At 42.3% G+C, this 27,525-nt stretch overlaps 2 protein-coding genes across 12 annotated transcripts in view; one reads left to right on the top strand and one right to left on the bottom strand.

The window, feature by feature from the left end:
* LOC120369542 (interleukin-5 receptor subunit alpha-like) overlaps nucleotides 1-11,298 on the bottom strand; it is a 42,538-nt gene extending 31,240 nt beyond the window's left edge. The window contains exons 1-3 of one of the 8 annotated variants that reach the window (XM_039482990.1): nucleotides 10,379-10,562; nucleotides 9,838-10,098; nucleotides 2,175-2,271 (exon numbers count right to left, since the gene is read on the bottom strand). Coding sequence is in view for 3 of the 8 variants with exons in the window: in XM_039482988.1 (XP_039338922.1) it covers nucleotides 9,838-9,996 (159 nt within the window). In the remaining 5 variants the exon portion in view is untranslated. Of the gene's footprint in view, nucleotides 1-2,174; nucleotides 2,430-9,837; nucleotides 10,099-10,378; nucleotides 10,563-11,253 lie in introns of those variants that run through there. The other 7 variants (XM_039482988.1, XM_039482995.1, XM_039482987.1 and 4 more) reach the window with 7 other exon arrangements.
* On the top strand, nucleotides 10,774-23,886 carry TRNT1 (tRNA nucleotidyl transferase 1). 4 transcript variants are annotated; one of them, XM_039483005.1, is made up of 8 exons: nucleotides 10,774-10,869; nucleotides 11,638-11,803; nucleotides 16,420-16,613; nucleotides 17,510-17,648; nucleotides 18,211-18,337; nucleotides 19,523-19,716; nucleotides 19,905-20,158; nucleotides 21,729-23,886. In XM_039483005.1, the coding sequence occupies exons 2-8, from the start codon at nucleotides 11,638-11,640 to the stop codon at nucleotides 21,975-21,977; spliced, it is 1,323 nt and encodes a 440-aa protein (XP_039338939.1). In that variant the 5' UTR covers nucleotides 10,774-10,869; the 3' UTR covers nucleotides 21,978-23,886. The 4 variants fall into 4 exon arrangements, with proteins under 4 accessions (XP_039338939.1, XP_039338941.1, XP_039338940.1 ...); XM_039483007.1 differs by lacking the exon at nucleotides 10,774-10,869 and adding an exon at nucleotides 11,160-11,306; XM_039483006.1 differs by lacking the exon at nucleotides 10,774-10,869 and adding an exon at nucleotides 11,165-11,354.
* Nucleotides 23,887-27,525: the final 3,639 nt, after the last annotated feature.

Genomic DNA, 27,525 nt, shown 5'->3' with positions numbered 1-27,525 from the left:
TAGGGCTGTAGTGGAGACAAGCCCTAAGATGGGCTATTTAATTGTTGCCTAATCTGTATGTAAAGACACAGAAATCATACCAATAAAAATGTCTTTGTGTAAGAAAAGACCCAGAGGGTCTTGTAAAAATATGAAATATAGCATTTCTTTAAAATTCCGTTTGCAAGCCTCATACAGATGTTCAGTTCTTCTTCCATAAACATTACTAATTATACAAAAATCTACAGACAATGGCTAGATCATATTTCTGCTAAAACACATTCAAATTACTGAAAAATTAGACTAAACACATACATAGTCTAACAGGAAGGCAGCTGGGGCTCAGCACGCCTGCAAATCAAGCCATCTATTTTGTAGCCGAAAGATGGATTAGGGTGCCTAACACCTAAGTTTGTAAATTTTTACCTTGGAGCCAGGAGATGTGGATTCTAATTCTTCTTCCACCACATATTTTCCCTGGGACCTTGGATGGACACTAGGCCCTGGTCTGCACCACAGAATTATTTCAGTATAAGTACATCGCTCAGGAGTATGAATAAGCCACACCCTTGAGCAAGGTAGTTATACTGACCCAAGCTCCGGTTAGTCAGCACTATGTCAGCAGGGGAGCTTCTCCCACCGACATAGTTACCGCCTCTCCCGGAGGTGGATGAACTAAGCTGACTGGAGGGCTTTCTCCCATTGGCTTAGAGCAGGGATGGGCAAACTATGGCCCGCGGGCCGGATCCGGCCCTTCAGGGCTTTGGATCCGGCCCGCGGGATTACCCCTGGTGGTGCTGCGGGCCCGGCGCTGCTCTCAGAAGCAGCCTCCGGGCCGTGAGGCAAAGGGCGCCCTGTGCACGCAGAGCCCTCTGCCCCCCCCCCCAGGGGCCGCAGCACTTCCTGGCGTGGCGTGGGGACCGGGCCGGCATGAAGGAAGCCTGCCCTGGCCCTGGGGTGCGCCCCAGCCACCCCGGAGCCCCTTTAGGTAAGCGGCACCAGGCTGGAGCTCAAACCCCTCCTGGCCCCCGCCCCAACTTCCTGCCCTCAGCCCTCTGCCTGTACCTCGCACCCCTCCTGCACCCAACTCCCTGCCCTGAGCCCCTTTCTGCACTCCTGTGCATTCCAACCACCTGCCCTGAGCTCCCTGCTGCACCCTGCACCCCGTGCACCCCAACTCCCTGCCCTGAGCCCCGTCCTGCACTCCGCACCCCTCCTGTACCCCCACCCCCGTCCCGGAGCCCCCTCTTACACGCTGCACCCCTTCTCTGCCCCAATCCTTTGTCCTGAGCCCCTTCCTCCACATCCCGCACTCCACCCCCCCTGCCCCGGCCCTGCATACAATTTCCTCACCCAGATGTGGCCCTCGCCCCAAAAAGTTTGCCCACCCCTGGCTTAGAGTGTTTTCATTAAAGTGCTACAGCAGTGCAGTTGCATTTGGGCAGCTGTGCCGAGCAGCGTTTTAAGTGCAGACCTGCCCTAAGATTCCTGGACCCTCAATTTCCCCATCATTTTCATTTTTCCATCATCCCAGTACAGAAAAATTAACTCTTTAAAGAGGCATTTCCATACTCATGTGATACTACAAACTTTTTGGATATATTTACCATTGTACTGTATCATTTACTGCTGGGTTTGTATGTTAAATTACTGAAAATGTAATCGAACGAAAATGTATGCAGGGTAGATGTAGCCGTGTTGGTCCCAGGATATTTCAGAGACAAGGTGGGCAAAGTAAAATCTTTTATTGGTGTTAACTGGCCACTCTACCTTGAATGGGCCCTTATACTGTGTGCTCTAAGCAATCCATTCCATGTTGCATTTTGCTATGACATTGCAAGTACCTTTTCCCAGACCTGAGGAAGAGCTCTGTGTGCCTCCAAAGCTTGTCTTGCTCACCAACAGAAGTTGGTCCAATAAAAGAAATTACCTCACCCACCTTGTCTCTCTGATCAAACAGAAGTGTCATTTTAAATCATTAGACAAGCTGATTAGACATCTGCAATAGCATTAACAGCCTATTCATTAATAAACATGATAAGTATTCACACGGAAATAAGAGGCAAGCAAATTTTGATTACGTATGGTATACAATAAATACTGTAGAAAATTATAAATAGTATCTTCCATCTTAAAAGGCAGCAGAAAAGCCAAGGTTGCAGAGAACAGCTGCTAGAAGTTAAGGTTTTTCTTACTTATTAGCACAGCTGCAGTCTAGTCCACTGTCAAGAGTTTACTGACTGGGAGCAGGTTCCAGACTCTCATTTCCCAGTGCATGGAAGACAAGGTAATCTGTAAAAGGGATACCCAGTCACTCCTCCAGAAAATGTTCTTTGAGGTTCCCAGCAGAATCCTAAGGGTGCCTTTCAGATTCTTTGTTCTGTTTCTGAAAACTGGCCTCTGGGCAGCTCTCTCTGTGTTTCTTTTATAACTCTGCTCTCTGTTTAAATGCAACTCTGAGAGGTACGTTAGAAATGATGACGGATGATTAATTAGGAGACCGTGCAGAAAAAAAAGGGAACTCTGCATATAACCACAGAATGAAGAGCTTTCTTAAGCCATGAAATGGTTTTACTTCTACCTGTATTGGCTTAATTATATACCATACTACGGTGGGTCTATAAATAATTTGGCATATAGCAATATGATATAACACACCACAATGATTTCTGTCTTTCATACAAACTGCATCCCCAAATGCTCTGCGGGGTTAAAGATTTCTGGCACAAAGTTACAATTAAAAGTGATAGCAGAGGAAATGAGAAATTAAGAAGCAAAGGAAAAAAACAAATGTAGAGAACTGATTTGTAGGGAAAGCAACCCTGTCATTATTAATGGACAGTTTCTGTAAAGGAGGAAAAAGGAGGCTAGTTTTAGGCTTGGTCTAAACTTAAAACTTATACCGGCATCACTATGTTGACAAACACACCCAGTATAAAGAACAGGAGTCCTTGAGGCACCTAACAAATTTATTTGAGCATAAGCTTTCGTGGGCTAAAACCCACTTCATCAGATGCATGCAGTGGAAAATACAGTAGGAAGATATATATAGATATATAGATAGATAGATAGATAGATATACACACACACACAGAGAACATGAAACAATGGGTGTTACCATACACACTGTAATGAGAGTGATCAGTAAAGGTGAGCTATTACCAGCAGGAGAGAAAAAAAAAGTGTGAGGAACTGTAAGGGGCGGAGGGAAATAAACTTTGTGTAATGACCCATTTAAATTAGGCTTGAATAAAGTTCCTCACACCTTCTTGTTAACTGCTGGAAATGGACCATTTTTGATTACCACTACAAAAAGTTTTTTTTTCTCTCTTCTGCTGGTAATAGCTCACCTTAGCTGATCACTCTCATTACAGTGTGTATGGTAACATCCATTGTTTCATGTTCTCTGTGTATATATATCTTCCTACTGTATTTTCCACTGCATGTATCTGATGAAGTGGGTTTTAGCCCACGAAAGCTTATGCTCAAATAAATTTGTTAGTCTCTAAGGTGCCACAAGTCCTCCTGTTCTTTTTGCAGATACAGACTTACAGCTGCTACTCTGACACCCAGTATAGATACAGCTACGCTAACAGAAGAGTCCTTCTGTTGCCAAAGCTAATATTATTTGAGCAGGTAGTGTTCCTGCACTGGCAGAAAAAACACCTTCATAGCTATGCCACATCAGCCTCAGAGCTGGGACAAATTCATGCCCCTGAGAGCTGTAGCCTGTAGTTATGCTGACCTATCCCAGGCATTCACTCTTGCAATGTCTTTTAAGTGTTGAATGCCAGGAAAATCTTTCCACAGCAAAATGCTTATGTGTCAGATTACTTTGCTTAAAATGTGAGACAAAAAAATTGCATTTATGTATAACATTGCCTCCCATTTGCAATGAACATTTCAATGCACTTGCTGCTGAGACTGAGCTTTATCCAGGCTGGGAGTTTCCAAGGAGGCAAAGGAAGTCAGGCACCCAACTCCCAGTGACTTTCAATGAAATTTGGATGTGTAACTCCTTCAGGCTCCTTTGAAAACCCCAGCCTGCCTTCTTGTTCTAATGAGCCAAATTTGTCCCTTTACCTCAGTCAGTAGTGTCCTTCTAACTTTCTAAGAGGTAATTTACTCATTTTTTAATCATTCCCTCTCAATAAAGTTATACCAAATACCCAAACTATTATGCAGTGTCACCGAGCATTGTTGAACAGCTCTCAAGTTTAACACCAGAAGTGACTCCAGTTCATTACTTGAAGTGATCTCTGTAATTAATGTATCAGTTATAAACCCATTAAGGTCTATATAGGCCCCACAAGGCTCTGTGTGGGTGGACACATTTTGTAGAACATTTGGGGGCCTATGTTTGTAAAACATTTCAGAACAGTAAACATTAGTTACATTTCAGATAGAGTTCTATTAATTTTAAAGTGGCCTGAAGATTAGTATGAACTTGTATTTAATGATGGGAATTTTTCTGAACACAATTATAAATGTATTATTTCGTAATCATTGTCTGTGTTTTTATTACGAAGCTGAAGTAACAACACTGACTGTTCCTTTCTGTTGTTTTCCCTGATTATCTGTTTACCTTTTGTTAAAATCTCATTTTATCATCTCTTGATGCTTGTGTGTTTTTTTTTCTTTACTGTGTGAGTACTTGCCTGCCTGCAGCTGTGCTCAGGAGCACCTGCAGCCTGATGCACAAGGGAATCATTGCCAACTGTGCTCACCTTAGGAGGGAGGTCACATGCTACATTTGCCAGAAATCTGAACATTTGCATTATGATGGTTCAGTGAATAAGAAACAAGCAGGATCAGGGTAGGTACTACGCAAACCCCTGTGGTACTTTTCTTTGTGATTGTCTTAAATGCACCAGAGGATGGACCAACATCAGCATCTTCCCAAGTTGATTTTGGCTTAACAACAAAATTTGTCAATGGACCCAAACAAGGTCTCGCTACACCAGTATATTCTATCTAAAGCCTTAATGAAAGGTTTAAGTGAGGCATAGTGCCCTCTGCACTGGAAAATGTAGGGCCATCAGGTTTGCAATACTAGGACCAGTATCCTAACTACTGTCATTATTTCACAGGAAAGCAGAATGTCCACCAACCTAATGCACCTCAGAAACTGTGAAATGCTTTTCATGGGGAAGAGATCCTTCTGACCCTGGGGCTAACATTTAATACCCGGAGTATCAAATTCAATGGGCTCTAACATTGCCTTTGTAGCTATAATTTTGTTTTTCTGGTCACAGAATTATCCAGGCCATTATTAAAGCCAGCTACAGCATATAATGTTCTGACCTCCTGTATTAGTGAATTCAGCTCACTGACTAAACACACTGTGAAGAATTATTTTGTTTTATATCAAAAGTACCAACCATTAATTTCAAGTGACCCCTTGCTCTTGAGATCAAAGGTAAGGAGTACACTGGAAAACTACTTAACTAACAACAGGAAATTAATCCATGAATTTGTGGACTCTGAACTGACAGGGCCAGATGCCTTATTATGTTCTTTTACAAGGGACCACATAAAAAAAACAGGTCTGATTTTTAATTTTAAATACCTCAAATAAGAGCTTATATATCTTTCACAGTATTTCTAATGTACCTGTCCCCACAGTCTAGGCTATGCTATAATACTTAAAGCTGTTAGAGTGTTTACATTTTCAAAGTTTTGTTCAAATAGTAATTAATGCTCAAAACTATATCATTTGGTAGGTAATATGCAGATGAAGAAACTGAGGCAGCAAGGTTAGGTGACTTGCCCAAGGCCAACAATGAGTTACTAGCAGAGCTGAGATCAGAACTCGGGGAGCTCCTGGCTTCCCATCCTGTGTTCAGAGTACTAGCTCATTATGTTTTGTAGTTTACTGTGCTTTCCCTTTTCAGTCTCTTTCTATAGACATATCCTCATAAAAGACTTCTAACCATCTTTACTGTCCTTCACTGAACCTTTTGAATCTCAGCTATATCTTCAAATTGTGATGCCAACACTGAAAACAACATTCAAAATGGGACTGTGCTATTTTATTATTTGTATTTGTAGTGTATTGAAAGCTGTATTAAAATAAGATGCTATCACTGTAATTTGTAAGGGGTTTGCTGGTCCTCCTTGCAGGTTTGGGGGCTATATAGGGAAGCATGTGATCTGGGTCTTTCTCAGCAGACAGTCTGCAGAGAGCCAGCTTTAAGTGAGTTGTGTCTCTCTGTTTTAGGGAGTCACCCGCTTTGTGTCTCTCTGTTTTTAAGTACTTGTGTGTATTGTTCTGAATTCTAAGAAATAAAGTAGTGTTACGTTGCAACTTTCCAGCAATAGTATTTTATGTTTTTATATAACATCTATATGTCATGTGAAATCCTATTATGTTCAGTACCTAGAGGCGCCAAATGAGATCAAAGTTCCATTTTGCTACGCACATATAATAGGAGATGGTCCCTGCCCCAAATTGCATACAATTAACAGTTAAACTATGTTCTGCATTATTTCGGTTCATAATGCATCCAGGCATGCTGCACACGGGACCTCTGTTCTGCTTGGGCTCTCTATAATGAAATCTGAGGACTAAAGACTTCGGAAATTTGATCTATTTGCATACATCTCTCCATCCAGGCAGAGCCCCGCCAAAGGTAAGCAGGTGCAACTAGGGTGACCAGATATCCCGATTTTATAGGGACAGTCCTGATATTTGGGGCTTTTTCTTATATAGGCTCCTATTACCCCCACCCTCTGTCCCGATTTTTCACACTTGCTGTCTGGTCACCATAGGTGCAACCAGGCCGATCTAGCTGAGATTCTAGTCCTAAGACTTTACCACAGAATACTCCTCATGTTTACAGCTCATCAGCAGAGTGGCCAGCTCCGGTGATATTATTGCAAAACTTGCAGTACTTTTTCTTAAAGTTCAGACTGCTGGAATGAGGGGATTGCATGTGAATCTCAGCTTTGATTTTTTATTTTATTTTTTATTTTTTGCAAATGTAAATTTCTAGCACTCATAGTTGCATAGTAAAGCACCCTTAAGGCTCAGAAAAGTCCAAGGCAAATAAACACATTTTTTTATTTTTTTATCTCATTATTTCTAAACCAGCCAGTCATGATTTTGGGGGGGGGACCTGAGTCATGATCTGTATGAATTAATGGACAGTATGGAATCCCTCATGGGAAGTTTTTAAGTACGAGTTGGACAAGCATCTGTCAGAGTCAGGGATGGCCAAGGACGATGAAGTCCCCTCCAGCCACTACACTTCTGTTTGCCAACATACTGTAGTAAGATGAGGCCCTGAAACATAAACCCTTGTATCAGAGGCCCGGTATGTGGCCTAAGGCCTGAACTAAAGTAATGGTCAAGACTTTATTAAAATAAAGCAAAGTTAAACTGTGAGCCAGAGGCAGGCCCTGCTCAGAGAAGCTGGCAAGGAAAGGGCTGATGTTGCAAAAATACACATACCTAAAAGGTACCAGAACACTCTGACACTTGTACATTCCACACAGATAACAAGGACAGGCTGACCCATCCTAAAGACAGGCAAAAGGGTAATATGATGGATAGAGTTGTTTTGTTTGAACCAACATGTACAAGGTGAGAGGTGGAACCTTACTACGTAAAGGGGTTGAATCTCAATACGTCAGGAGTGATGTGTAACTTTTTTGTACCTGTGTAAAAGAATGGATCCCTGAGTGTATGTCTTTGTCTGACCTAGGGGGCAGTGGTAAATCCCGCCACTGACTGAGCCTGTCCATTGTCAGGGAGCACATACTTACTAGCAGAATTATAGACATCTGATCTGGGGAGCTACAGACTGTATTTTGTTTGGCAATAAACCTGGGTGTGTGACTTCCTACCTTATCAGAGTGTGTGGTCATTGGCAGTTCTCTCGGGGTCTGCTGTGTCAGCTATCTGCGCAGAGCTGGGGCAGTACACAGAGGGAACGCACGCACGTAGCCGACTGTTATCATCATTGAACAGAGCACCACAGCGGTGATGTCTGACAACATTGGTGACCCCAACGGCTGATCTGGTGAGTAAGCGAGCTGTCTGCTGTAGGAATCATGATCTAACATGACAGAAAACCACAAACTAGGGAACCCCCTTAACCTCTCCCTGCAAATCCCCACAGAGTTTAAAAAATATAATGGGGAAGAAACATGTAATGTAATTTGTAAGGCTAGAGCAGAGACAGTAGCCTTGAAATGTAGACTATTGCAAACTATAACCATGGCTGTTAAGTGGTTAAAACAGCATGCCACAAAATTGGTGGGGCAAGTAACAGTAACAAAGAAAGATTGTGAGCATTTATTTTAGCAGTTAAGCATTACATTTAGTATAAAATATTAGTAATGCACCTCAAATAAAAATGAATGTCTATACAACAATTGCAAAAGTATAGCTTGTATTATAAAAGACTCAGTCCCTATTACATTGTCACTATTACATTATAAACCAACTTAGATAAATTTTGTATTAAGTTTGGGTTACTGAAAACAAAAACAAAAAAGGAAAACAAACAAAAAACTTTACTATGTTAACTAACAAAAGTTGTTTAAGTTCCATCCCACAGACCAAAGACACCAGAAAATATCACACCCCGAAGACACCAAAAGAAACCCCCAAGCATCAAGAAAAGAAAAATGAAGTGCTTTATAAATAAGAGACTGGTCAAATACACCTCTATGTACCATATATGGACAATTAAGTTATCAATCAGCTAAAAACCACTAGCTGGACCAGGATAAACTATCATTTAATTTCAACTTGGTTACTGTGTAAAAACAACTGTATTATTGCTGTACTACTGTATTACCGTTTTATTGCTGTATTATTGCTGTACTGCATTATTGCCATACAACATTTACAATGTGCATAACCTTGCCAAACTGCTTAACCAACACAGGTAAAAATCAACAAATGAATGGCAGCAAACAACATGAAGGCAAGGAAAAAAACAAATTGGTAAAGAAATTAAGTTACACAGTAACTACAAACTGGGTAAACAAATTTCCTGTTAGTACCAGTCATAATTTGGATTACTGACACTACAGCCTAACTAAGGTACATGTTATTCAAAATAAGCGTATTCAGTGTCGGGATACAAATAATGACACAGCAATATTTGATAAATTGGTTACCGTCCATTCAGTTGGTTATCTGGAAGACAGTAGCCATAAAAAACAACTGGATCTACATCAACTACTGGTGTATCACAGAGCAGTTGAACCAATGGAACAGAGAAGCTAGCCACTTCTGTTTCCTGCCCAGTGCCGCTTACCAGAGGGTGACAACCAGCAGTAAGGGTAATCTATAACATGGATGGATAGTACTGTGTAGTAACTAATTACAATATATTTATATATAAAAGCCTCACTGGTAGTGTCACTACTCCACATTTCTGTTTTACTTCTCATATACATAGCAGTGTGGGACACATTATCACAGTCCCTATCCCAGTATTTCAAAACACTCAGCCAACTACTAATAATGATACAGATGGTAACTGTAATTGCCCTTAGAAAAGTAGGTTGCTATCTGCAGTACCACAAGGGCCAAATTACACCACCAGATTGGAAAAGAATTGTTATGCTTGGATATAAAGTGCTGTTATAGGTACACATACATACATATATGCATGTATACACTACAAATATATACACCATATCCATATTATTCATATATATTAATTATTCGGTGTGCCTCTAAGGCTCAATCATAATATTACATTCCTCGGGCATGGTCCCAGGCCTAACATTCCCAGGCATTGTCAGGGAGCACTACGTACTAGCAGAACTATAGACATCTCATCTGGGGAGCTAGAGACTGTTTCATTTGGCAATAAACCTGGCCGGGTGCCTTCGTACCTTATCAGAGTCTGTGGTCATTGGGCAGTTCGCTGGAGATCTGCTGTGCCAGTGATCTGCGCAGAGCTGGGGCAGCACACAACGAGCACACGCACGCACGCAGCTGTTATCAACATTAGATAGAGCAGAGCACCACACTGGTGACGTCTGACAACACATACCTATTACCGTGCACCATATGTTTCTTCTGCCCACTTCACCCAAGTATGTATGGAAGTTCTCATGCTACGCTGCAGGCTGGCTTCTGATTTTCTAGTGCAACTGATAAATACCCCAATTAAAAAAAAGAAAGAAATCGGTGTATATTCAAAGAGAAAGCCGCAACCCCACCTGTTTTTTTGGACAGCTACATAAAACTCAAGCACTGCTGAAAATACCCCCACCCCCAATAAAATTAATAAATGCCAAAAAACAGAAGCACTGTCTGTGGGTTAGTGACAGGATCAGTCAAGGTGCCCTACAGGGTTAATAGGGCAGTGACCAGGGTCCCTCAGACTTGCGTAGGGATGGATGCTCACAGGAGCGGGAGGCTCATCATTACCTCCCTCAGCCTGGCCCAGGGGATGCTGAGGTGATCGGGGGAGGACGACAGCGTAGAGCTGGTGCAGGTTGAAGGCTCAGTGATGGCTGTTGAGGGGCTGGGGGATGAGATGGTCTAAGAGCACTAGGACACTGGGGGCGCTGGGGTTCCCCAGCCCGCACCTTCTCCTGAGCCGGCAGGGGGCGCTGGGCCCCAACAGCCCGCACCATCCCCAGGGGCCGGCAGGGGGAGCTGGGCCCCACGGCCCGCACCATCCCCAGGGGCCGGCAGGGGGCGCTGGGCCCCAACGGCCCGCACCTTCTCCTGAGCCGGCAGGGGGCGCTGGGTCCCACGGCCCGCACTTTCCCCAGGGGCCGGCAGGGGGCGCTGGGCCTGTCACCCTCTCGCCCCGCGACCGGCTCCTCCCCGCTCTCGCGGCGCGCTGCGCTCACGCGCCCTTCCCGGAAGAGGCGGCCTCGGCGGGGGAGCTCGGCACAGAGGCCGCAGGCTGGGTAGGGCGGCCTCGGCCTCCTCCTCCTCCCTGCGATCCGAGCGCGCCCTCCAGGCCGCACCCGGGCCCAGCGACCCCCTTGCGGCGGGCACCTGAGGGTTCTGCGGCGGCCGGCGGGCACCGGAGAGGGGGGGGGGGGTCTGCGGCGGGCACTGGGCCGAGCGCCGCGCGGAGGTCGCGGACCCGACCCGCTGAGTCGGCCCCCTCGGAGCGCTGCCCGGGGGGGGGCTGCGCCGGGACTTGGGGGTCTTGGGGTGCAAGGAGGGGGGGGGTTCGGGTCCTCGCTCCGCTACAGTTTGCACAGGACCGCTCCGCGCGCCGGCCTGGGGTCCCGCCCCGCCCACCCCCCGGTGCGTGCTGGACCCTCTTATTCTGGAATCGGAACCTTTCCGAGCCGGTTGAGCTAAGCCGGAACAAGGCACCGTTACTGTGGCCTGGGTGGGTCTGTGCCTCGTCAGTCAGGAGCCGTTAAGCGGGAACCGCAGCGTGCGTGGGCCGGGGTTTAATTCCTGTTCCTTAGTTCCCCGTTTGTGAAACAAAGGTGGTGATGCTTCCCTATTTCACAGAGCCTGCTGCCCTGAGCAGACATTCATGGAAGTTCTGGAGCTGCTCCGGTGCTGTGGTGACTGAAGGGGGCATGTTCATGTCAAGATCAGTCGTTTGCCCCTTCCCGCCTTTGTGGAGAAGCTGCAGAGAAGGGGAACTTGGCTTTCTGGCCTCAGCTGCGGGTTGCGTCCCAACTTAAACTGGGTCCATTCCTTCTCTTTAGATGTGGTGTCAGCTGTTCCTGCAGCGCTGCAGGGCAGGTCTCCACCTTTTCCCCCACACCCAGAGAGGGGTCCGGGTCCGGATCCAGGGACGGCACTTGGTCACCATGAAGCTGGAGTCTCCGGAATTCCAGTCTCTTTTCACCCCAGGGCTGAAGAGTATCGCAGGTGAGAGACCCTTATACCTCCATCCTCAGAGGTGACTTCTGGTCAAGCAAACCCTTGGCAGTGGAGTTCAGAGAAGTGAACAGATTATTGCAGATCACTAGCTCAGAGCACTGTTAGCACTGATTGGAATTTGGAGGGGTCCAGGCTGTCACTCAATTGATGAAGGTAATATAGAGGGAAGCTTACTTCAACCTTGTGTTGGTATAGTGTGCATTGATTAATGGTTAGAGAAATATGTATCGGAACAAATCTGAGTGTGGACACAAGTGCATTTCTCACCAATGAATGGATATCTCCATTAGAGAGATCTCTAATGTACACATGGCCTTTATCTGTACACATGTAGGAGGGGCTGGGTATTGGTGCAGTTACTGCATGCTGGAACATGTATGCTTTTGTTTAACTGTAAAATTCAGTGCTTCCCACAAACATGACTTTGAATATGGAACCATTTACACATCGACTCTTATTCCATTATTTGTGAACTCAGAAAATGAAAGGTGGAACCTTACCATCCAATGTGAAGATATTGTTCTCTGGGTCAAGTTGTCTTGCAGAAGCACGAGAACATGAGTATCAACCTCAGGGCACACTGTCAAGAAGTTGAGCACAAGCCCCAAATTGATTGCAAGCTCTGTTCTTAGATTTTACCAACCAGTATCAAGACATGGGAAGTAATTCTTCCACTCTATTCAACACTGATAAAGCCTTAACTGGAGTATTGCATCCAGTTTTGAGCACCACACTTTAAAGTTGGGAGGAGTCGGGGTGAAAGTGAGCCAGTACGGGCCGGTACTCCGTACTGGTAAGAACCCTCACCGGCCCATACCCAGCCCACTGTTGCGGCAGCGCTTTAATATCCCTGCCCCTTTAGCCTCCCCTGTCGGCAGCCCTACTGGTAGGGTTTGTACCGGCAGGGCTGCTGACGAGGGGGCAGGGCTTTAAGGACTGTCCTTTGCTGCGACGGCGCTTTAAGGATCCTCAAAGCACCGCCGCAGCAAAGGACCGTCCTTAAAGTGCTGCCCCTTCCCCCCGTTGGTGGCCCTGCTGGTAGGGTCCATACCTGCAGGGCCGCCGATGGGGGAGGCTAAAGGGGCCTAGATAGGGCAGCACTTTAAGGACGGTCCTTTGCCGCGGCAGCGTTAACGCTCCTGCACTCCCCCCCCCCGCCCCTGTCGGGGAGGGGGGGAGGGCGCGACAACATTAAAACGCTGCTGCGGCAAAGGGCCCTGCAGCACTTTAATGTCTCTGCCCCATTGGCCCCCCCGCAGTGTCCGACAGGTGCGGGGGTGCAAAGAAAACAGTTGCACTGGGGCTGACGATTTAAAAGGGCCTGGGGCTCTGGACACTGCTGCCGTTAGTCCCGGACCGTTTAAATCAACATGGGAGCCCTGAAGGGCAAGGGCCAGGCGGTCTGAAAGGGCTGGTTGGGGGATGCTGACCCCCAGCCCCACCCTTTCTGCCTGAGGCCCCGTGCCTTCCAGGGGCCGGAGGGCCCCCCACCCCCAGCCCATACCGGTAAGTGACCTAACTTACTTTCACCCCTGAAAGGAGTGGATATTTTGGGGAGAGGCCAGAAGAGAGCAACTAAAATGATCTAGAAAACATGACCTGTAAGGAAAGATAGAAAAACTTGGGTTTGTTTAGTCTGGAGAAGAGAAGACTGGGGGGGATGTAGCAGTCTTCAAGTGTATAAAAGGTTGTTATAAAGAGGAGAGTAATAAATGGGCTTAAATTGTAGCAAGGGAGATTTAGTTAGACATTAAGAAAAATTTGCTATTTGTCAAGGTAGTTAAGCACTGGAACAAATTATCTAGGGAAGTTGCGGGATCTCTGTCATGGGAAATTTTTAAGAACAGGTTAGACAAACACCTGTCAGGAATGATCTAGATAACACTTAGTCCTGCCTCAGTGCAGGGGACTGGACTAGATGATCTCTTGAGCTCCCTTCCAGTCCTACATTTCTGTGATTCACATTTCAGATATGCCCAGCTTGCAAGTGTTTAAAAAAAATTTTTTTTTTCTTTTTTTTTTTTCAAACCCTGAGTGTTTTCACAGTCAAGCTGGATTCTTTTATTTTGCTCATTGCTATCTGCCAAATTGCACTTTGGCAGCCTCTCTGTCTTCAGATTATAGGTAACACCTGTGCAAAGTTAACGAAGGCTGATAGTGTGACTGAGTACAAAATCTGAAGTTTATGGGGCGGCAAGCATGAAGTTACATGTGGCTTGCAGAACCTATATTACTGGTGGTGATTTATGAAATGGAGAGAAGTAGGGGTCCAGAGTGAGTTTGTGGGTGTTGGCGTTTAGAAAACAAATCTTTTCACTTCCAAACTGAGCAAATTTAAAATGCAGTTCAGTGAGACAATGTATATGGAGTCCCACTGTGATATTTTTAGAGATTAATTTCCTGAGGGTAGAATTGTATTCTAAACTCAGAGACCCTGTTAGTTTAGCTCTGTAAATATATTAAAGATTTGATGGTACATATACTGAATTTGGATTTGCTCTAGTGTGTTAGACAAAATTTCACTGACTTTGTTTGCCATTTGTTTGCTGTCCCTTCCAGAAGTTGGGGTGCTTTGTGTAATGGGTGAAGTGTTTGGGATCTTTTGGGATAATACTATGTAAGTTTAAAATATTATTAAATCACTTTGTAAAATAAATGAATAAATACATTAAAGTGGCTTCATATAACATTTTATTCTAACTTATGGGGACACTTTCAAGAAAAAAGAACATTTTAATATGGCTGATGCTAAAATGCCTTATATTGTTGAAACTGAAAGCTTTAAACAGTTGTTTTTCCCCCATGTATGTTGTTTCCTTGCTTGCATTTCATTCAGCTAGGACAGTATAATTGGCACATTTGTCAAAGCCATTTCAGTCAGTTTTGTCTATTTGACTTTTTGGTTCTCATGGGCGGGTATTATTAAGGAGTTATCCTCAAAACTCTTTTAATTGAAATAATAAATGAAAACATTTTTATTCACAGTAGGTTTATAAACAATGCAAAAATCAACAATTTTGTTCCTAAATTAGTATGTATTCTTGTTTCTTCTGTCTGGGTTTTACAATTAAGAGGTCTAAAAAACCACTGCCTCGCTTTTAGCAAACTTGGACATTTTAACGCATTTTTATGTATAATATGTTGTTCGTGTTTCTCTTTTCTTTTTAGTTGAAAACAAATCTCACTTCTTGAGTCTGACTTTTTCTTTTAAACTTGGGGTGGCAAAACTGATTTTGGCCCCGCTGAATGAATATGGTATTGCAGTTACACCTCTGACCTTGAATTGAGATTTATCAAATTTTGAGGTTACTGCATCAGTAAATCTGTCAAGAAGAAAACATTGGAGATTGGGAAAACTGCACTGTAATAATATTTATGTAAAATATATTGTGTCATTTGCCAGACTGTGGTAGTAATGTACTGACCATGTCTCTCAACTTTAAAGGGTGTCTTTTGAAACCTTATTTGAAAAAATATTTTAAATTCTAGTAAAATGAATGTATTGCCTGAAAGAAAATAAATATTTGGTTTCTAACTCATTAATCTTGCAGATACTTTTATTTCACTGTATTGCAAAGCTTGCAAGAATCACTTTTCTAAATTAATTGAAGAAGTTGCCCCTTTTAGTAAAACGTTAAGACTACAGGGAGATAAGTACTTTGCAATATATTCTTTTTTTTTTTTTACCAATTTCAAATATGACAATCATTTGTATAAATTCCAAAGAAGACAGTGCTCCTCATAATTTATGTAAAGAAGCTACTGAAGGCAGCAGACTAACTTTTTTAGTTCTTCAAGATCATAGAGGCATTTCTTCACACTCTGGGTCCACAGTGACAACAGAAGTCACTACTGAACCATTACTAGCAGTAATTTTTAAACCAGTGATACTAGATTGAGTCTCGCAAGTCAAAAATATCTCTCTAATGTTTCTCCTGCAGCTCTCATTTTGCTGTGAGACTAGTGTGTGTGTGTGTGTGTGTATATATACACATACACACACATACATATATATGCCATACATAAAATATTAAATGAAACAATGAATTCCTTCTGAACCACTGAGATCTGAGTATCACTGCTTTAAACCGTTAGCACATGTTTTAATTTCACATAGACCCAATGGTAGATGTGTGCATGTTCGGGCACTTGCACAGTTATTCTTGTTTAGGTTCTCTTGTGCTATTCAATCTTTACAACAAGTATAACCTTATGCAAATTACAGTAACCTAAATATTTATTTACTAAATGCAAAAGGCCTATATTGTCTGTCTTTGTCTTTTATGCAAAACAAGCCTCTGTTAACATGATGTACTGGACTAGATTTTCAAATGTGTTTATGCGATGTCATGAATGCAAACAGATTTGTGTCCATACATGGCCAGTTAGGTAATCAGCTGGCTTGGTTGTATGCGCACATGCATAGTTTTTGTTTTGTTTTGTTTTTGTTTTACATGCAATCCTGGTATTTGTGCGTGTTTAACATTTGCCACATCTTTGAAAATCTGCCCCAATATATGTGTGAGCCAAATCTACAGCTGGTTAAAGATGGATATTACATTTTTAAAAGAAAATATTCTTACCATGACTTTTTCCCCTCCCAGAATTATTTGAAAAGGAAAAGTATGAATTAAGAATAGCTGGAGGTGCTGTCAGAGATTTATTAAATGGAATGAAACCACAAGATGTGGACTTTGCCACTGTTGCTACACCTACTCAGATGAAGGAAATGTTCCAGTCTGCTGGTGTTCGTATGATCAATAACAAAGGAGAAAAACATGGAACCATTACTGCCAGGGTAATCGCAAACTAGGTTTATGAATCATGTAGGCTCTTAGTCGTTAGAAAAGATCTGTTAGATCAGAGGTGGGTAAACTACGGCCTGCAGGGGGCAGTCAGGGGGACAGGGAGAAGAGGTGGTTGGATGGGGCAGGAGTCCCGGGGGGAGGAAGGGTGAGACAGGAAGGAGAGAGGGGGTTGGATGGGGCGGCGGGAGGCAGTCAGGGACAGAGGTTCCAAGGGCAGTCGGGGACAAGGAGAAGGGGTGGTTGGATGGGGCAGGGGTCCCAGGGAGGGAGTCAGGAAGTGGGGGAGGGGTTGGATGGGGCGGCAGGGGGGCAGTCAGGAATGAGAGGAGAAGTTGGATGGGGGGCAGTCAGGGGACAGGGAGCGGGGGCGGGTGGTGGATGGGGCAGGGTTCTGCGGGGGCATCGGGGTGAGAAGCAGGGAAAGGGTGGATAGGGGGCAAAGGCCGGGTCATGCCTGGCTATTTGGGGAGGCAAAGCCTTCCATACAATTTCCAAAAGCCGATGCGGCCCTCAGCCCTGTGTTAGATAGTCCATCCCCATATAAAAGCAGGATATATTGTCCCCAATAAAGGGCTTATCCAATAGTAAACTGAACTATGCTTGATCTTATCCAAAGTACTACTGCAATTATTTCCTCCAATTTGTATAATTATTTTGCCTCTGTTTTCTCAGTAAAAGTATAGCACCCCAAGTAGCATGAGAAAATTAAAAATGAAACCTTACCTAACTTAAAGGCAATGAACGTATTCTGATTTTTCTGTTCATGGAATTCATTGTACATGTGTTTAGAAGCTGGATATGCACAAAGAAACATTTAACTCTTGTACATTGATTCCTTTTCCCTATTGTGTTTGAAGATAAAACAACAATATTGTGTGAATTGCAGCTTCATGAACAGAACTTTGAAATTACCACACTTAGAATTGATGTAGTCACTGATGGACGACATGCAGAGGTGGAATTCACAACTGACTGGGAAAAAGATGCTGAAAGAAGAGATCTCACCATCAACTCTATGTTTTTAGGTAACTTCTCCCAAAAATAAAATACAATTTCTGTCTTATTGTTGAAGGCAGTGTTTCATCTAGGCCTTCAACCAAAGCCACAAACTGCCTCCACTTATTCCTATAGCTAAACTAGGGGTTTCACAAATGGAGGAGATCTGGCAGTCAGACGATATCTTGGCTTTCATGTCTTCTGGTGTGAACGTTTTCTTCATAGAATCATAGGACTGAAAGGGACCTCAAGAGGTCATCTAGTCCAGTCCCGTACATTCATGGCAGGACTAAGTATTATCTAGACCATTCCTGACAGGTGCTTGTCTAACCTGCTCTTAAAAATCTCCAGTGATGAAGATTCCACAACCTCCCTGGGCAATTTATTCCAGTGCTTAACCACCCTGAGAGTTAGACATTTGGAAAAACTTCCTAACCTAAACCTCCCTTGCTGCAATTTAATCATCTACCCAGTAATAGAGTATCTTGTTAAAACTAAGTGTATAATGTCTGCTGCTTTAAATTAACTAAATTCTAGGCTGTTTTTACATTTACTTAAGTATGCCTTTTAAAAACACTTTTTCTGCACTAGGTTTGGATGGCACGCTTTTTGATTATTTCAGAGGTTATGAAGACTTAAAAAACAAGAGAGTCAGATTTGTAGGACATGCAACCCAGAGAATACAAGAGGATTATTTACGAATACTGAGATATTTCAGGTAATACTTCGCTTTTCTAAATAAAGAATAACATTTGTGAAGATTGTTTGAAAATAACTATAGTCTTATATTCCACAGTCAGTTGGATAAATAGAAACTTAGTGTGTCGTGAAAAACACACAAGCCAAACTCATGTAGTGCCTTGTCCTCAGTAAGATGCTGAAAATAAGGAATCAAATGTAATTTTGGTAATGTTTTTCCCTCTGCAGTGATAAATAGGGCAATGGGTCTTACCACATTGGTTTCTGCAGCTTCATGTCCCGGTTATTAACAAAACATGTAGATCGAGAAACAAGACTGTCAGCTTTAGAACTGTAGAGTTAACTGATAACGTGAAGTTCAATTTACTGTTTACTTTGACCCCTCAATGGATCTAATGTTACCATGCCTAGAAATTTTCAGTGATCAATCAGCTTTTCTTTTGTCATTGCCTCTGTTTTGGCAGCAGATGTCCAGAATTCACTACAGTGGCTTGGAAAGTTAGTGGGTGTGTAATATAATTCCTCTGTTGAGGAATGGGGAGTGTTGCCATTTGTTGCAGGGGAAGTTAGAGTAGAGCCAACATGGTATTAACCTCTCAGGAATGGTTTATGAATGACATGTTATCTGAAAACATGCAGAGAGAAAAGGAAAGAGGTATTCTGAAGACATAAAAGTTGGATAATCATTACGAGTTTAGCAACTGCTTGGTTCATTGGGAGTAGGTCATAGCAGTCAGCGACCAGATTTTCAAAGGCATTTATATAGCCATCTAAAGATGCAGACAGGCAACTAGTGGAATTTTCAAAAGTGTCTAAACAGATTAACTGCCTGACTCCTGTTAGGCACCTAATCTGTTTAGGTGCTTTTGAAAAACCCACTAGACACCTAAATACATCTGAAAATATGGTCCTAAGAGACTTCAATTCTGTCCCAAGATCTGCCACCAACTTTCTGTAAGACCTTTTTCGGCTGCACCTCAGTTTCATCTGTAGATGATGCCTTTGAAAGTGTGATGTCCTTTGACATCTGTGGATATATAAAGCACTATAGAAGTTCTAATTATGTAAGATCAGTTGCACTTTAATACTCCATGAATACTTTAAGATTAGGGCAGTTAATAGTGCCCTGAGGTAATTCTCTGAGGAGAAGTAATAAACAGGAGAATCGTTAAATGTAGTAAGATTTAGAATTCTTATTTTGTAGGTTTTATGGAAGAGTAGCAGAAAAGCCTGGTGACCATGAACCTAATACTCTGGAAGCAATTAAGAAAAATGCCAAAGGTTTGGCTGGAATATCAGGAGAGAGGATTTGGGTGGAACTGAAAAAAATTCTTGTTGGAAACCACGTAAATCATTTGGTTCGACTTATGTATGATCTCGATGTTGCCCATTATATAGGTAAAGTACAATGAGGGTTGGATAAGAATTGTATAACACAAATAACTGCAGACCAGCGTATTAAGATGGCAGTAGTCTCCATAGTCATTTGTGGTGTTGTGCAGTACTTGATTAGACCATTTCTTCTACTGATTTGCTAGTTCTTTTGTTACACTATTTCATGATACTTTTTGTGTGTCCCCCTTCAGGATTACCTGTTAATGGGAGTTTAGAGGAATTTGACAAAGTCAGTAAAAATGTTCAGAATCTGTTTCCAAAACCAATGACCGTTCTAACATCACTGTTCAAGGTGCAGGATGATGTCATAAAACTCGATTTGAGGCTGAAAATCTCAAAAGAAGAGAAGAACCTTGGCCTTTTTATAATGAAGCATAGAAGAGACTTAGTCAAAGCTATAGATAGTCCAGAACCACTTAAACCATATCAAGACTTCATTATAGATGTAAGTGCATTTCACATCACTGTCTATATTTTATTTCTTATGTTTAAACTCAAAGCTGTCACTTAAGACAGACAAGAAAAGAGGCAGCATCGTCCAATGCAGAAGACCCTGGACAGGGAGTCAGGACTCTTGGGTTCCATTCCCAGCCATTTTACTGACCTGGTTTGTGATTTTGGGTTAGTTACTTCACCTCTATACACCAAAGTTTTACCACCTGTAATATAGGGATCATAATACTTTCCTTCCTTTCAAAAGTACTTTGAGATTTGTGGATGAAAAGTGCTATACAGAGTTAACTATAGTTTACTCCTGGGGGAATTCTATGTCAAAAAATTTAAAAATTCTGCACATGATATTTTAAAATTCTGCATTTTTTTTTAAATCAAAATAACACCATTGTAATCACATCAGTTTCAATTATTTTGGTAATTTGTTCAAAATATCTGTCAGCAAGTATGACAGTAATAATACAGGGGAAAAAAAAATTCAAGAAATGTTTTTTGACAAATAGATTCCTTACTAGGCAAATTAATACAGAACTTTGAGTAATTCATTTAAACTACAGTACAGAAACATATCTCTCATACCCCTCAGTGCAATGGCTTGGGGGAGTCTGGGGCAACGGAGGAGCTGAGGGAGAGGGAAGGACCCTGGGAGTGAACCTGGAGGGTTGTTGGGTGTGGGTGGGGAGGTTTCGGGGGTCAGGGGAGGGATTGTTAGAAAGTTAATTACTATAATAAATCTACTATAATAAATCACTTGCACATAAAACACCAAAGTTTGATATTTTGAGGCCCCCTTCAGAGCTGCCATTCACATGGACACCTGTATCACACTTTGATACCTAAAAAAGCCAAAATTTTCAAATGTGATGGTTTGTGTTAGGCTCCTAAAATCCATATGTATGCGCCTTCTTAGAAGTAATATCATTTTTAGCAGTGCTGAGTTGCCCCAACTCCGTAAGGTAGCAGGTTTTACATGGGTCTATCAGTCTAATTTTAAGGCAGCCAGATTTTAAATGTTGGACTTAAACATCTGAAACAAAAGTTTGTCAGTGCTGCACAATTCCTTGCAAACATATCTGGGGAATGTTAGTTTGGCTGTGACTGTCCCAGCTGATCTCTACTGCTGCATTAACACAGAAGTAAACAGGTTGATGGCCACTACTATCTGGCTTTCCAGAAGCCTCCAAGGATCTGCCAAAAATCCCCAGATTGCAAACCTAAGTAATAAAAGACAGGCTCTCTGACTTGGGATGAAAAATATCACCTCCACTATTTCTTCGGATTTGTTCCACCTTCCCCAAAATGCTAAAACCAACTTCTCATCTGGGTCAGTCTGGTAGCTACAGTGGCTCTCTTGCAAGTGCCAGTCTTGGTTAGATGTTGCAGAAAGCTAATCAACTGCGCAGTCAAAATGGAGATGTTATGTATATATTAACTTGCCTATTCAGGCCTTACAGGCTGCCAGGAGGGTGCCTGTTGTGTCAGTTTGTGATGTTGAGTAGGAACTGATTTGAGACTAAGCTGTTTTCTGACACTATAATAGTTGTTGTGTGTTTTGTTTTAAGTCTAGGGAACCTGATATGAACTCCAGGATCTGTGAGCTTCTAAAATACCAAGGAGAAGAGCATCTTCTAAAGGAAATGCAAGAGTGGTCTGTCCCTTCTTTTCCTATCAGTGGCCATGATTTAAGAAAAATGGGAATATCTTCTGGAAAGGAAATTGGAACAGTGTTACAGCAGTTAAGGGATCAGTGGAAGAAGAGTGGTTACCAAATGGATAAAGAAGAACTCTTAACTTGTGTAAAGAAGGTGTAAAATCTAAGAGTAGTAGGGTTTGATGATAATTTAGTAATACACATAATTGTATTTACCTTGTTACAGGAAGAATCAAAATATTTGTAAATATAATGCTACTACCAGCCAATATTGCATTTGAGTTCAAGACTTTTAGGCACAGAATTGTTTCATGTTCAAAATTCATACTGTGCTCTGAATGCTGCAGTAACATGCGGCTTTATTTCTGCCAATCTGACTGAAAACCCTACCTTTGTTTGTTATGTTTAAATGGTACCTAATTAATACTTGGGGTTTTGTTTTTTCTCTCTTGTGTTCCTAATGGCAAGTAGAGGTGACACAAGGATTTTTGATACTCTGACTTAGCTATAGACAAGGTGAATGACTTCTGTGCTCCAGATAAAAACCTCTAACACATTATTTTTTATTTTTTGTAGTCAAAGCTGAGTATCAGATTGAAAGGTTCACTTCGGCAGTTCCCAAACAAATGATATCCTATCATGTGAAACAACCCTGTTTTCCTAAAGGCTTTGGTTTTTATCTTAATTCCAAAATCAATTTTAGATTAAATGGATCACTAGTCTAAATCAATAGCATCAGTATCTACTTGGATATAAGTACTTTTTATGTCTTACGATTTTTCAATCATTTATTTCTCATTTTACAAGTATACAAATTGTTGGAGCCCCTCTGCCCTTTTTCCTAAAATATGTTTTAATTTTTGTACACGAAGTGAGGGATATTAAAGTGTAACACTAACCACTGACAACTAAAGCAGATCCAGAGCAGCTAGTCCAGATTTCTCCTCCCAGTGTCAGGTCATCCCATCCTGCCATAGTAAAAGAGAGCCACCTCCTATTTGCCTTTACCCTAGGCAAAGTGAACCTGAACTGTGTATATGCTTTGAAGTACTGACATTCCATTGAAAGATGGGCATGTAAAAAATGTCTAGCATTGGGGGGGGGATAAGAAACTGACTGTAAAAATATATTTATTACTGTAATACCCCCCACCTCTCAAAATAACTGACTTAGGCCCTAGTTCCTGCCACCCTTACTTATGTTTAGTGTCATTCCATGAATAGTTGAATTGAAATCAATGGGATTCGTTCAGGAAAACAGACAATGACTCGAACATTAGATGGCAGTAAAATCCGAGCAACTTTACAGCAGAACATGTATTTGTGTTCTTTCATGTGGCTAATTATTACTGGGGGTGTTGGATTCCAGTTACTTACATGCTCAAGACATGATACATTGTTCTGTAGCAATTTAGGGCCAATGATCTGAAACTGAGGGGAAAACATAGATCCTTGAGTACTGTATTTTCATATTAATAAGAGCATGGTTGTATTGTGTTAGTCTGATATGCTTATCACAGCATTCTACCTTTACAATTTGTTAAATAAAGTATTTTTGTTTAATTTTGCTGGGGGAAAACATGGTACAGTTTAGCACTGAAGTAGGTCCTTCCCTCTAAGGAACTTAAAACACTTTACAGACTTGAATTAATCCTTAAAGCAGCCCTGTGAGGTAGCAACTTAGTGCGGCAGCTTTGAAATTTCTCTTCTCAGGATGAAACTCAGGGAGGGTTTGGTATCTTTGACTTTTCTATCCTTAAAGTCACACACTCAGCAGATTGAGAAGCAAGTTGCTTTGAAAATTGTGTGATTAAATACACTCACTTTGTTTAATTGCAACCTGCTTAGTACCTCAGATCAAATACCCCAATTAAAATTCTTATTAAATTCATGGTTCCTACCTCAGGTGCATTGAATGCTCAACATTTGTTTCACAGAATTTGGAAGAAATTAAATTAAAAGGTGAAACCGTGAGATCAATTTTCATATCTGTAAATGACTATGTAACATTTTAAACAAATTATTCTGTTAAATTCTACAAAACATTAAAAGCTGCTGTTAATAGCTCTATTTTCTAATTCAGTATGAAATTTAATTATATTCAATTCCACAATTAGGCAACAACGCTGTTGTAGATATCATAGTCAAATTTACTTTAAGTAGTGCATTCCATAATTGGCTTAATTAAGTTATATTATTCATAATTTGTATTAATTTGTAAAGTTCCGTATAACAAAGTCACATTAAAACTCATGTTTTGGGTTTGATAGGCTGGAAGACATCCCTGTTCCTTGGCCCTTTCTTTGACCTGGCTGCCAATATTAATGGTTGAATGGATTATTTATCATGGTTCTGTGAAGCCAGAGTAACTAAGCAAATTCAGGCCTGGTCTGTACTATGCGTTTAGGGCAATATAAGCTGCCTTGTCTCAATCTAGCTGTGGCAGTGTCTTCACTTGCATTTGGCTCTCACTGATGTAAGTGCCTTTTTAAGCCTATTGTAACACGACCTCGCTGAGCAGCCTAGAGTCAGTCGATCTAATTAGGTCAGCACACTGTCAGTGTACACACTTGATTATGTTGACCGTTAGGCCTTCAGAAGCCATCCCACAATGTCCCCTCTGATAATACAAGTGCTCCTGGTGAGGACACACACCACTTTCAGAAGGAGCCAAGTGTGCATACACACAAGCAATTTAATAACTGCAGGGGCTGTCTGCTGATGTAAGTGAGGTCGATGTAATTTTGTAGTGTAGATGTCCTCAGATTTTACAGACCCAGTACCCCCGGTGTGCAGTCAGGCTTCCTCATGTGTTGTCCTGTGTCACTGAAAGGAAATGATGGTTCTGTTCTGATACACCATATTCCTTTTATCCTTCAAAAGAGCTCCCAACCACCAAGCAGCAGAGGAAGATTCCTCTTGGAGGAAACCAGGAGGAAGAGTTGCAAGTGCCCTTCCACTGTTTCTTCCCTTCAACTTTTGTGCTCTGTCCCTTCTGTTTTTTCTTGCAAAGAGTCAGTGCTGCCAGGCTTAAGCAGGGGTGAGAGTAGCTATAAACAAGGCCATCATACTCTGCTTCTGTAGTCTTCTAGGGTTTAGCTAGGCAATGACTAATCATCCTGGGATTTCCATTAATGGAATGCTTAGAAAAGGACGTATTTAGAATGTTACCAAGGATACCATGCTGAGGTAGCACCCATCATCCCAGGCAGAAGGGAGTTCTTTCAGTCAGGATCCGTAGCATAGCACAAGACAGATTCAGCCTTGCTTGGTGCAGAACTCCAAGGAGTACCCGTCCTTCCCCCCCCATCCCCAAGGGACAAGAAAAGACAATATGCCATCGCCTCAGATAAGGAACCACCTGAGGAGAGCAAAATGGGCAATAATGCTAATAATGTACCTCCAAGGTGAGTTGTGAGGTTTAATGAATGTATTTACTGTGCTTTGTGTAAATATTGATAGCCCAAATGGGCCTGAATGAATCTCAGAAGGAAAGGGCAGAGCCAGCAGGCTGGGAGCAGTATTATCGCTTTTTATGCCCCCTGAGAACTCTAAAGGCTTACTCAAGGGAGGTTAGGAAAATGACTGTAAGGACCTGAGGGCTTTTGGAGTACATAGAATGTAGGGTTTGATTTCTTTAGAAAACAGCACATTGAGAGCCAGATATCATTGGTTGAGTCCAGCGCTCAAGCGAGTTTGACATCAGTGCTAAGCGGAGGATGAGCAGGGCAGCCGAGGCCTGGCTTGAGTGGGAGTGTTCACAAGCACGCATGAGTGGCTTCCTGGTGGGGTTGTCAAGTTTGGTTGGTGGTATTCCTAGAGATTTCATCACATGACAATCTTTAATTAAAGATTTATCTTTAATTCCTGATGACTCCAGGACAATCCTGGAGGGTTGGCAACCCTACTTCCAGGGCATTCTTGGGTTGTTCCCCCCACCCCTTTCTTATTCACTTTATATTAGCACTTATATAGAGTTTAACATTTAGAAGTGCTGTACAGACATTAGCTTAACATTCTGACTGCTAAGTTGTCTGTTAGCAGCTCGTGCAATTCACACCTCTAAATCCTGGCATCAACGTGATCTGCTCAACTGCAGGAGCTAAAGTTTTACAGATAAGGCTACCAGCAGCCCATAAAACCAGTTTTTTCAAACCTTTGCCTTAATATTCATAATCAGAGGCCAGATCATTTTTTAATCAAAAATGTATTGCTCAAATCGTGTCTGCGTTTTAGAGCTGTGGCATTTGGGAAAAAAACAAACTCAGACACTTTTTTTTCTAGTTCAAACTGTTTTCCCCACTACGTTTCAAAGTCCAGTGCTAAAATAGGCATCATTAAACTAGGGGCTAGATTTCAAAGGCACAAATGCCATTTATATGTCTAACTGCCATTTAACGTCAATGGGAGTTAGGTGCTGTTTTTGCTTTTGAAACCTATTTGCAGAGCCTTATGTGCAAGTTATTAGCGTTGTAGGATCCAGTGCTACAACTGGATATTCACAGACACCATTCCCCCACATCTGCTTAGCACCTGACATGGATTTCACTGGTGCTTGGAACAGGCATGGCATAGGCTACTTTCATGGCTCCAGTAGCAAGGTCAGGACAATAGTTTGTAAGTTATGCATATCTGCTGTGGTTATGCCATGCTTACACGGTGACTCCATTTGGGAAATACTCCCACCACCTCAGCTAGCTGACAAGTAACTGTTTGGACCATTAAACATTTAGATGTGAAAGACTGAACTCTTAAGAAACACTGGAAGAGTATTGATAAAATAATCTATTGTCAGGTATAGCATAGTTACATGTGTTTATCGTTTAGCAATAAGCTGGATACATTTAAGTAGGCCTCAAAATGCCATTGCCCATGCTGTGGGTAACAGATGACATTGGATTACAGCTGCAGTAATTTGGCAGCTTTCTCAAACTTTCTTGCATCCGAAGAAGTGGGTATTCACCCACGAAAGCTCATGCTGCAAAACGTCTGTTAGTCTATAAGGTGCCACAGGATTCTTTGTTGCTTTCTCAAACACTAAATTCTCAGACAACATGAACAAAAAGCAAATTCTGTGAGCGAGTGTATCTAGCAACGTAATAGTAGTGACTGTTAGACCTGGCATTAAGGTTGCGTTTCATGGGGGAAGCGCTAATATAGGCTTGTCTTTATGGCAAGGACTTCAAATTTACAATAACCAGCAGGATTTCCCTTGAATGTGCCACAGTACCTGTGGTGTTCATTGTTATTGCACATGCCTGCCTGCTGTTGGAGGAGTGCTTGTTCTTTCCTCTTATAACAGTCCCCAATGGTTAGTGTTATGCAGAGCTTGTCCATATAATGTTGACAAGCTCAGCTTGGGTAATTTGCAGTATACACCAGTTATCCAAATTAACCTATGGGCAAGCGACTGTAGCACAGGAACTGCCAAGCAGGCATGCGCTCACGAGCCAGCTAACCTGGTACTCTTCTCTGCTGGTGCTAATTAGCTACAACAAGATGACTCCCGCTCTAGATGCCTAAATCCAACATTTAGGCACCACTAGCATGCCTCCATACCTGCTACCAAACTTATACCTACATTTCTGCCACTGGGCATATGCACTATGGCCTCAGACAAGCATCTCTTGCCTAAGCCCCAACAGGATTCCTATATGAGTGTGAGCTGGTAGGAGGAGGCAACCCGTAAATGTTGATAGTGGGGGAGGG

This window comes from Mauremys reevesii, linkage group 7 (assembly GCF_016161935.1).
Source record: "Mauremys reevesii isolate NIE-2019 linkage group 7, ASM1616193v1, whole genome shotgun sequence".
Lineage (NCBI taxonomy): Eukaryota > Metazoa > Chordata > Testudines > Geoemydidae > Mauremys > Mauremys reevesii.
Note: the sequence above shows the minus strand (reverse complement) of the source record. Positions and strands in the feature narration are given on the sequence as shown.

Coding starts and splice junctions, on each gene's coding strand:
- TRNT1 (XM_039483005.1), top strand. CDS start 11,638: ATGTGGTGTCAGCTGTTCCTGCAGCGCTGCAGGGCAGGTCTCCACCTT. Junction 11,804..16,419: donor AGGGCTGAAGAGTATCGCAG/GTGAGAGACCCT, acceptor TTCCCCTCCCAG/AATTATTTGAAAAGGAAAAG. Junction 16,614..17,509: donor ATGGAACCATTACTGCCAGG/GTAATCGCAAAC, acceptor TGTGAATTGCAG/CTTCATGAACAGAACTTTGA.